This window comes from Chenopodium quinoa, unplaced genomic scaffold (genome assembly GCF_001683475.1).
Source record: "Chenopodium quinoa cultivar QQ74 unplaced genomic scaffold, ASM168347v1, whole genome shotgun sequence".
NCBI lineage: Eukaryota > Viridiplantae > Streptophyta > Magnoliopsida > Caryophyllales > Amaranthaceae > Chenopodium > Chenopodium quinoa.
Genome location: NW_018744955.1, coordinates 1,555,887 through 1,567,249, shown reverse-complemented (window position 1 = coordinate 1,567,249; position 11,363 = coordinate 1,555,887). Strand labels below are relative to the sequence as shown.

The following is an 11,363-nucleotide window of genomic DNA, read 5'->3' as shown; positions in this document are numbered from 1 at the left end:
CCTGTTAATTATCCAAATTACAGTTATTTAATTAATAATTGTTCAAAGAATTTAAATCTATTGATTTAATTAAATCATTTACTTCCCTCCATTTCCTATCGGATTCAAACCCGACCCGTCATCCTTCCAAATCGGGTCTGGGGGCAAGTTGTTTGGGTCCAATTTATCTAATTGGGCCTAGTCATGTATTTGGGTCCAATTATCTTATTGGGCCTGGTCACTAAATGACTTCATATTCCAAGGTCAAGGCCCGAGCCTCCAATCAAGCCAAGTCAACCAAGAGTCCTTTGGTCCGAATTGCCATGGTCAGCCCATGACTATTTAAAGGCCCAATTACTCTTCTCTCATCATGTGCAAAGGTATAAAAGCCTTCAATTCATTCATTCATGAAGAACAACACAACAAAGCCTCAAGCATAAAATCTCTTGCATAGCTTTCTCTCTCTAAACACTGTTTGACTTCGGCATTGGAGGGGTCTTCCTCGGATCCACCCCCGGGGCCAGTTTACGTGTTTTAGTTGTGCAGGAAACCTTCGGCCCAGCATCAATTGGACCGGACTAGTCTTCAGCCACTTCAGCGGGCCTTCGGCAAGGCCCCATTGTTTTCATCCGAAACACATAATATTAATTTTTTTTTTTCAAAACCATCTACCAAATATGGCCATGAAGGAGTATAATATACTGTTGACTTTGTACCATACTTTTGTAATCTCCCACCCAAATCTCTTTAAATCTATACAATTGATGTAAAATGATTTCAAGATTTCAATGTAGAACTCATCTACGGAAGGGTGGTGCACCTAAAGTTGAAAAGATCTCATTGTTTGTGGTTGAGGCATAATTTGCTTGATACCAACCCTGAACACCAAATTTATTGATTTAATGCTCCTTGAATATGTATTTATACATCAAAGTAGAGACGGAATTACATAATATACAGCTAATGGAGTTCAATAAACATGTGTTACATTGACTTTGCCCTCGGCTTCAAGATTATACATGTATATCCATATAATGGTCATCCCAGTCTGGTTCCATCAGCTTCTTTGGAGTTCAAAGTGACCTGTGCTACAAAAAAAAAAAAAAAAAAAAAAAAAAAAAAAAAAAAAAGGGGGCATTCAGGAACTAATATACAAGTTCCAACAGTGCGCTGCAACCAACAAACGAAACTTGTTCCAGAACACACTGATAGGAAATTCATGCTTCCTCAAAAAGCAAATGATCTTCATCACACTGATAGGAAATTCATGCTTCCTCAGAAAGCAAACGAAACTTGTAGCTCGCTCATATTACATCCCTAGACGTGGTTTCAAAAAAATAAAAAAATATTACATCCCTCGAGGATGAAGCTAATTAGCTCACTTAATCTAAACTAAAGCTCGATGCCATCAAATTCTTTTTCCATTACTATGGGGAGAGATTCACAATGCCCAAAGTAACCATTTAAAAATATGTTATGAGAAAATGTTGGGACTGTAGAAATAAATTTCCATGGAGGTTATTCAAGTTGATGTGTCTCATTTTGTGTTTTTTAAGACATCCTTATTCATATTTTGATTATTTTAAGGTCCGTTCTATTCACTTTATTTAAATAATATTCTGTAAAAATAATTTCAGCTCAACAAAAATAAGGTGAAGAGAACAAGACCTTAGCTAATAAAAAAATAATTTAAAAAAAAAAAAAAAAGCCTTATACCAGTATTGGGAAAAACTGCATATGCCAACACCACCCTAGCCTAAGAAAGGTGACAAGGACATCAAACTTAAAGGTAGGTCTCAATTACCATGCCTAGCATAGAGTACTTTACTATGAAAAATAATCTCACATTTTACATATCAAACAACCAACCTTGCAACTTGTATAAAAGCTTGTTTAATTTTTGTACTTCATGGTTTCCTTTTCAAATCCAATTGTTGGAAATTGTTTTGCGTACTCCTCAACCTCATGTCTTAGCTTTGCTATCTCTGAATCAAAAGTACCTGACTCCAGGGTGGCAACAAAGTCCTTCAACTTTGTTCCTGATATGCAAAAGCAGTCAGTATCATCACATTCACACAAGGTCTGTTCTTTTCTTTTTCATTTTTCCTCCGAACATAGACATATATCATAAATGCATGCACTTCAATACTACTTGGTTTTAGACACAGAAAAAGATGATGAGCAAGAGGTACCTTTAGTATCAGCCTTGATTTTTAGAGCCAGCTTGACAGCACCATCAAAATACTCAGCCACCTTAACAAAATCTTCTTCAACAAAACCCCGGGATGTTAGGGCAGGTGTTCCTGGAACATAAAGTAAGAAAAGTTAATTTTAAGTTGCAGGAAGCCAGAAAATACCAGAATAAATTCCATGGGTATGCGGCGTATGCCCTCTTACCCATCCTAATGCCACCAGGAACCATAGCAGAAACATCCCCAGGCACAGTGTTTTTGTTGGCTGCAATGTGCACAGCTTCCATAACCTTCTCTACTCTGGAGCCATCAATACCCTGACAAAGCAAGATCCAATGTAAGTGGCAAAGAAAAATCTTTCGTTACACTACATATAGAGCAAAGTAGCAAACATTTATTACTGCAGTACACAAAAATTTACAAAGTGTCATCTGGGTAAATTAATACTCCATAATTCAACAAGGTGTCTCTGCTACTGCATGAAGTATTTTTTTGCTACATATCATTTGACAAGATCTCTTAACCTAAGAAAATTGTTGATACTTCCAGGCATCCAGCATTTATGTTACCTCTCTACGCTTGTTATGATATGTCAGCTAGACCAGAAGAAATGCAAAAGTTGCAGGAGAAAAATATAGAAAGATACTATCAATGAGAAGTTATCATAAAAGAAGTCATCTTCACCTTGTTCTTCAGGTTCACCAAAACTAAATGATTGTCTGTTCCGCCAGAAACAAGTTCATAGCCCATCCCAGCCAAAGCCTGCAGAATGTAGCATAAAATAAAATTCATTTTCAACAAAGATAATTTTATTCAAACCCATAACTCATATCCTAATAAACTTAGCATGCTAGCATGGCCACATAAATTTACCTCTGCAAACTTTGAGCAATTGGAAAGAACTTGTTCTTGGTATGCTCTGTATTCAGGAGTCATAGCCTGCATTTCCGTGAAGGTATCATGAGTCTCAATTCAGGAAACATTGAATTAAATGTCACAGACTGCTATAAGCAACTAGACACCCAAACAAGAGTTTGTGTAGATTTTAGAAGAGGAGGGGGAAGACAGTCACCATAAATTGCTAAGGTAAAAAGAAGTGTCTATAGAAGGCATATAGTTAAGATACAGTGATCTCAAATGCTGGAGGTTTAGTGTGGTACATCTCCATGATCACAGCAATAGTTGCAGAGCTGTTCAACCAATTTCAAATGAAAACCAGAGCAGTTTGCAGTCTTTGATAAATTGAGTTTATTCAATACACATTGTCATAAGATCAATTTGCTTGTCCTGCATATGAGTTAGTCTTCTCATCATTAGCTATATTGAAAGCCACATCAACTGTACCTAATCCTCTTAAGGTCATGGCATGACTCTGCTGGAATTCCAAGTAGATAAAAATTCCCAAGGCTTTGGCCCTTAATAGTCTAAGTTACATTGAGGCTTTGCTCAGCAGAGGGGAATGAAAATAAAAAATTCATATCAATTTAGAAATGCAAGGATAAGGTGACTCAAACTGAAAAGTGGACAGTTGAGCCCAATACAATAATTCAAAAAGAATAGAAAAACAAAGTGATGGAAACAACTCAACTTTTACAAAATAAATAAATAAGAAAGAAAAGAAATAGATTCTATAAAATCAAAATTCCTTAAAATTAACTTTTAAAAAATAAATAAATAAGAAAGAAAAGAAATAGATTCTATAAAATCAAAATTCCTTAAAATTGACATTTATCATAAAAAGAGAGTTATTTGTATTTTATAGCCTACACACTACTTGAAGTAAAAGATAACCATAAAAGATCCTGATATAAGCAAAACATTGGTTGCTTAGACTTAATAAACTGATATTAAGAAATTTTTAAACCTAAAGAAATATTCGAAGCAAAATCAATCATCAACACACACATAAAAAAACACATTTGAGTAAGAGTTTGATCCCTTAAAAAAATTGTTTGCTATTTTTATACATATATGTGGAAAACTATTACTCCCGCTGTCAATATAATCAGATACAGCATCAATTAGCATCATTATGAGTTATGACTGGTGCCAAACATCATTTTCAGAACACAAACCTGTTTCAAAGCGACTGCTAAGGCAGTTATTGTATGATTGTGAGGACCACCCTGGAGACCAGGAAAGACAGCCTGATTGATTTTGTCCTCATAGTCATACAGTACCTGCAGAAAATAACTAGAATTTAATGTAAAGTATGCATAATATCGTCTCTCCATCCACTATAAATGGTTACAAATAATTATTTAGGATGTCCGAAAATTATGTTACAATTCCCACTATAGTAATGATTTGAATAGATTGGTCAATATGCCACAAGGCCGACTTCTTAGTAACTGATGGAAAGAAGATGAAAATTATCCAACTGTTAAGTAGGGTCTTGTTGTCAAGTTATGTCATATCCATAGTTATGAGAGGTAGGGACAACGTGACTACTAATTCTGGACAGAGGGATTATATCATGAGCTATAAGTATCAAATAGTTGGCATGAGCTAAAAAGTAGTCACTTATAAAGCAACATTTGAATTGAGCTGCATTACCTCCTTCCCTTGTTTATTAATCTCCTTTACACCCTTTCTGAAGAAAATCATTGCTCCACGAGGTCCACGAAGGGATTTGTGGGTTGTTGTAGTCACAACATCAGCATAATCAAACGGTGATGGTACCACACCAGCTGCTACCAATCCACTGATGTGTGCCATATCTGCCAGCATGATTGCTTTCTGCTTGTCACATACCTGCCAAGAAAATTACAGATACTATTGTTACAGACCAGCATCCTCGGCGTGCTCCATAAAACTAATTGCTTTGTCTAACAAAGAGATTAGTTTAAAACAAAAGATGTTACCTTGCGGATACGTTCATAATCATAGAGTCGTGCATAGGCACTTGCTCCAGCAACAATCAATTTGGGTCTGAATAATGTGGCACTTTTCTCCATCTGCAATGGAGTTCCCAATCAAATGAGCTAAACAACAGCCCTATTAATTAAGCTGCATGCTTTTGGATTTAAGGTATTGCTTGGTAAAATTAACATTAACACAACAGGTCAATAGCAAATAATTGCTTGAATCAAGGTTATATAAGTCAAAGGTGCAAATATAATAAATTACAAATTTACTTGTCTTAACAGAAATGTCAATTGGAAGCAACAAAAACTATGCATTTCTTTAATGCTCAGAAGTTTAGACTTTAGACTGAGCATCCACTCATCCAGAGGATGAACTTTCTAAAACCATATATTACATTGAATGATGACTAAGAAAATTGACCAAGTTGACGTTTTTTTTAAAATAACCATAGAAGGTCAAATTGGGGTATTCGGTTCTCAGTTCTAGAAAATAGGTGCATGGATGCTCAATTTCAAGCTACTTATCAAGAAAAAGCTTATTGTGCCTTAAAAGAGAAAAAAAAAAATCCTAATTTTGGTAAAAATTGGCCTACCTGATCATAATCAATATAACCAGTGCTTTCATCCAATCTGTACGGCATTGTCTCAAAAAATATAGACACGGCAGATATCTTCTTCGTGTCTGTCTGCAACATAATAATAGAAGTTACAAGCTTAGCTTACCAAAAAATTGCTTAGCAAATAATTAACTGATAGGATGCATGCCACAAATTGTTCACACATGTCATTTAACACAACATTCCAATATTCAAAAATTGTAAAACTAGCAGAACTTACCAATGATGAAACTAAATGACAGCTATTTATGCAGTTCTAATTTTTAATTTTTTTTAAAGCATGAGGCTTAGATATCCAAGAAGACCATTAAATTGCTAACTCAAAGCTTCAATCTAAATGTCAATCATTAATAATTTTATATGCTTGTTTTAGTTGCAGAAAAAGTTTTTTTTTTTCAGTAACATTGCTTTAGTAAAAGAAATTAGAGCATGTTCGTTTCCCCAATTGCTAACTTATCTGAAGTTATTGGAACTTCTTTGAACAAACTATGATGTAGATGAGCTTTTCTAAGCTTATAAGAACTATTGAAGTCATGATTTGAACTTAGGAAATCCTCAGTTCATAGGATCTTAATCAACTTATCTAAACATATTTTTCTTGAAACTTAATTTTTGAGATGAAAAGGAATAGCCCTAAACACTCAAAATTGTTTTTAAACTTGTGTATCAGTCAGCATTCCTCACAGTTGATCCTTACATCTAATATCCTGATTCACAAGTTATGAAATAAATCAGTAAAACCAATCAATTCCCCCACCCCAAAAAAAAAAAAAAAGCGCAACGCCGTACAACAATCATATATTAGAAGAATAGTCTAAGTAGATAGATATATGCAATGTTCTACGCACAAAGATATTGACTATCTAATAATCAACAAAGTGATGAAACAAGACCTGGTATCCATGTGAAAGATGTCCACCATGTGGAAGATCAAGAGCCATGATTCTATCATGAGGCTTCAAAAGAGCAGTGTAAACATGGAAGTTAGCCGGTGATCCAGAAAGAGGTTGGACATTCACTGCACACAATATAAAAAAAGTTCCACGACTTTAGAAGCACAAACGGGAGCAAACTCAAGGAAATCACAATGCACATCTTCTGTTGTAATATGATGAGGTTTTCTTTAAGCACATGTCAAATATATACTTCCTCTGTTTCTATTTAGTTGTCGCGTTTGATTTAGGCACATATATTAAGGAGAGGAGAGAGAGTGATAGAGAATGAAAAAGCAAGTGAGGTAGCTTGTAAATGCAAGGCAAAAAAGTTACTCCAAAAGGAAACGTGTCAACTAAAAAAAACTTCCTAAAAAGGAATACGTGTCAACTAAAAAGAAACGATATATATATATATATAACCAAGTTATAATGAGAACAAAGACTATAATAAGAACTAAGAACTAATCTAGGCCCTTAGATCATGTCAACATGCTTCTCGTGTCTTAATGGCATTTTCGTAATATTTCAACTTTACGAAGTGATTTCCAATTTCATTTCTAAAAAGTAAATGAAAAGTTAGTAAAAGTAAATGAAATCAGTCATAAAATAAATAAAATTGACTTAAAGGTTAAAAAACTGGAAAAAAGTTTTAAAATTCGCAATACGAAAATGCCATTATTGAATGCCGGTGAAATGTGAGCCGTCGGATGTAGCGGAATTAAAGGCTAAGATTGGTGAAATGCTCTCTCTCTCTCTCTCTCTCTCTCTTTATATATATATATATATATATATATATATATATATATATATATATATATATATATATATATATATATATATATATATATATTAGGATACTCTATAACTAATATTATAGAGATATAAGCTCCTAAGAAATTAAGGCCTTGATTTCTCTTATGAGAAAAAGGATTTCTGTATAGGGGGGAAGAGGATGAGCAGCCCCTATCCTGCAATATTAAAATGGGGACACAAACTTGGCTCTCTTACAAATTTGATTGTAGGTTGCAATGCTACACCCCATCGATAAATTTCTTTCTTTTCTCGAAACAAATGAAAGATAAATCATGGATCAACTAAGCCCTCTGGAACTCGTTTAAGAACTCGTTTAAGAATAAGAACGAGGAATCTCATGTAAATACCATGCTATTCATGGAGATTCCGTAAATATTCCATTTCAAAAATAGAAACAATTGGTATTTTTTTGGAGGCACTTACACCCATGAGTTAATTGGGTTTTAAGGGGATCAAAAAGTCTTCAAGTTACAGGAAAAAGAGCATTACAAATTAGAAAATTCACCTCCCCATTTTTCAGGGTCCAATCGGAATGCTTCCAATGCACGCTTTTGACACAAAGTTTCAGCCATATCGATGAACCTGAACAGAGGTTTAATCATAATTAGGAAGAGGAAATAAGTATTAAGTTGATGCAATAATAAAAGGAATAGACATACTCATTTCCACCATAATATCTTGCTCCTGGGTATCCTTCACTGTACTTATTGGTCATGACTGACCCAACAGCTTGCATAACAGAAACTGAAGTGAAATTCTCTGATGGGATAAGTTCTAGACCCTATTACCCAAACATGTCAACAGATGAATCAGGACAGTTGTAAAAACAACGAGTTTAATACAAACTCTTAAAAGATAAATGAAAATAAAGTTAGCATGAACACACAATACTATCCACTACATTTGGTAAGTTTTTAATAGAATTTTTAAGAGGATTAACTGTGAAGAAACACCTAATATCTAGGGGTGTAAATGAACCAAGCCGATGAATAAACTACTCGGGTTCAAGCTCGATTGAAACTCGTTCATGTTCATTTATTTGGTAAATGAGCCGAGCTTGAACAAATTTTAAAGCTCGTTTGATAAATGAGCTTGAATACGAACATATATATGCTCGCTCAGATAAGTTCATGAACAACTCGTTTATTTATGTTTGCGAATTACTCATTTATTTATATTCATGAATTATTGATTTTTTCACAATTGTTAATTTAATTCTTAAGTTTTTTAATAATTAAGATTTTGTTCTTAGGTTTATAATTAGGATTTAATTATTATGCTATTTTTTGAGATTTTCAAATGTCAAAGTACAAAGCTCGTTTATTAGAGAAGCTCGTTTATTACTAAAATCATGCATGAAACGCTCATTTATAAACTTGTTTAATAAACGAGCCGATCACGAACCGTTCGCGAACATATAGTGTACTAAATGAGCCGAGCTTGAACAGATTTTTGAGCTTGGTTGAAAGCTCGAGATCTTGCTCGGACTCGCCTAAGTTAATTGAACTTGAACATGAACAAAGTAGTACTCGGCTCAGCTCGGCCCATTTACACCCCTACTAATATAAAGTACCTTTGAAATCGCTATGTTTTATTATCAGAAGCAATATACGGAGAGAGTACATGTTAAATTCAATTGAAAACCTTAAGGTATCTCTTATACAAAATCACATGTTGATAGAAAGTTAATCATTGACAATTTAATTTTTCAAGATTGTATAATAAAGATGATAGTGCACTTTAAACTAGTAAAGTATATACTAAATTCTAATGGTAACTTATACTTTCTCTATTTATTTGGCCACATTTTTCCATTAGTACAGTAGTATAAAACACAAAAGTAGGTAAAACGTTAAATTTTTTTTATGAGTTTTACTGTGTTAGTGTTTTAAACACTATTCACATATCTCATTTTGACAACACTTTGATGATTTATTGGTACTAATGTATAAAACTAAACCTACCATATAAATGTTTCTAGATTGTTCTCGGCAAAATATTAAGGGTCAAAATAACACTATATCAAGTTATTAACAAATGTGCAAAGTGAAAATAAATAAATAAACAAAGATCGTAGAGTTTTACTAATCTATATTATAATTGTAGACTCATTTAACGAGAGTCCTCCAAGTCCCCAATCCTCAACTCTCATGCATTTGAGTTTTTTTTTTTTTTTTTTAAAAAAAAAAAAAAAAAAAACCAATAACTACTCATTCACCATTTTTTTTTTATGGGACTACTACTAACATGTCACTTTATGTGTGTGTGTGTTTTTTTTTTTTGGTACATAGTATAACGTATCAAAAAAAAAATGTACTCTAAATCCCCGACCAATCAATTACAGTACTCTAAATCCCTAACCCTTCAATTATATGCATTTTTTTAGGATTACCCTCCAAACATTTTTCATTTCTGTAATCATCAAAACCAAAAAGAAAATGTACAGCACGTTTTTGTGCAACTGGCCTCAGCGAATAACTACTTGCAACAGAACAAAGTATGTAACTCCTACAGCAATACGCTAACCCATATGACACTAACTGAGTAACACGAGTAACCCCTATAACACTGAATGGGTAACCTCTATAACTTTGAAAAAGTAAACCCCCATAATAGTATTGTGTGGCCACTGACATAAAAGAGTAAGACCCTGTTTTTTGAGTTTCTAAGCTTTGCTTAGAATATCATATTTCAGCATAGCCCATCAGGTGTCAGCACATTATTAATACGATTATTATTAATACTCAGTACAATAGAAAGTATGTACCTCCAGCAAGACGCTAACCCATATGACACTAACTGAGTAACACAAGTAACCCCTATAACACTGAACGAGTAACCTCTATAACTTTGAAAAAGTAAACCCCATAATGGCATTGTGTGGCCACCGACATAAAAGAGTAAGACCCTGTTTTTTTGAGCTTCTAAGCTTTGCTCAGAATATCATATTTCAACATAGCACATCAGGTGTCAGCACATTATTAATACGATTATTATTATTACTCAGTACAACAGAGCTAATTAGGGTTCAACAGGACTAGTCCAAAACCAACCATTATAGCTCAAGTCAAAATTACAACATTAAAATCAACTTTCCACATTTTAAATATATTTTTTCTTATATACATAGCACAAGGTGTCAGCACATCAGGTGTCAGTACAACAGAGCTAATTAGGGTTCAACAGAACCGACTAGTCCAAAACCAACCATTACAGCTCAAGTCAAAATTACAACATTAAAATCAACTTTCCACATTTTAAATATATTTTTTCTTATATATCCCGTGCATTTTGCACAGGTACACTCTAGTATGTACAAATATGAAGTCAAATTATAACGAAGGAAATATTCGGATAACAAAACATGGACCTAAAAATAATCAAGAACTGTGAAAAGAAGAGAGAAAATGACAAAACCTTCCATTGCCTAGCCTTTTCGTGCTCAATAATGTCAGCAATCTCAGGATCAACAACCTCAAGGGGCGCATTCAATTGCTTCGGCCACTGTCCAACGATCCAATTGTTCAGAAATTCATCCAAAATTTCCAGTTCAAAATCCAAATAAATTACTAAATCAAACAACAATGATATCAAGTAAATCATACAAACCGTCACAGAAACTTGTTTCTCCTTCTCAATTGCTGCTTCAGATGACTAAATCCAAAAATTCAAAATCACATATTAAGATTTTTTAAAAAAAAATCAAAAATCAAACATACAAAAGTTGTAATAAAATTCACAAAATAAACGAAAAATACGAAGTGGGGGAGAGAAAGTGACCATGAAGTAGAGAGGAGCGCCATTAAAGACGCCACGAACAGGTTTGTTGGCGGAATTGGAGAGCTTGCGAAGCGCCATTGCCATGGCCATTTGGTCTCTCTCCTTGGAGCTAAGGGTGGCAGAGTGGTGTGAAATGGGGAAGGATAATGTGGGTGAGTTTTAAGTGGTTGCTAATAAAGG

At 34.0% G+C, this 11,363-nt stretch overlaps 1 protein-coding gene across 3 annotated transcripts; it reads right to left on the bottom strand.

Moving 5' to 3' along the window:
- Positions 1-831: 831 nt before the first annotated feature.
- LOC110706418 (serine hydroxymethyltransferase, mitochondrial) lies at positions 832-11,363 on the bottom strand. Of its 3 annotated transcripts, none has more exons than XM_021884338.1 (16): positions 11,184-11,362; positions 11,013-11,057; positions 10,821-10,907; positions 8,063-8,184; positions 7,909-7,985; positions 6,549-6,673; positions 5,632-5,724; positions 5,036-5,128; positions 4,728-4,925; positions 4,247-4,351; positions 3,045-3,110; positions 2,856-2,933; positions 2,377-2,488; positions 2,172-2,282; positions 1,849-2,018; positions 832-1,067 (listed from the first exon to the last, which is right to left on the bottom strand). In XM_021884338.1, exons 1-15 carry the CDS (start codon positions 11,271-11,273, stop codon positions 1,873-1,875), a joined length of 1,548 nt encoding a protein of 515 aa, XP_021740030.1. In that variant the 5' UTR covers positions 11,274-11,362; the 3' UTR covers positions 832-1,067; positions 1,849-1,872. The 3 variants fall into 3 exon arrangements, with proteins under 3 accessions (XP_021740030.1, XP_021740031.1, XP_021740032.1); XM_021884339.1 differs by having other exon boundaries at positions 832-1,062; XM_021884340.1 differs by lacking the exon at positions 832-1,067 and adding an exon at positions 1,101-1,296 and having other exon boundaries at positions 11,184-11,363.

Bases quoted from the DNA above. Each gene is read 5' to 3' on its own strand.
- LOC110706418 (XM_021884340.1), bottom strand. From the start codon at position 11,273: ATGGCCATGGCAATGGCGCTTCGCAAGCTCTCCAATTCCGCCAACAAA. The intron at 10,908-11,012 runs GTTTGTATGATT...ATCGTTGGACAG, and splicing joins AGAAACAAGTTTCTGTGACG to TGGCCGAAGCAATTGAATGC. The intron at 4,926-5,035 runs GTAACATCTTTT...TTTTCTTGGCAG, and splicing joins ATTATGAACGTATCCGCAAG to GTATGTGACAAGCAGAAAGC.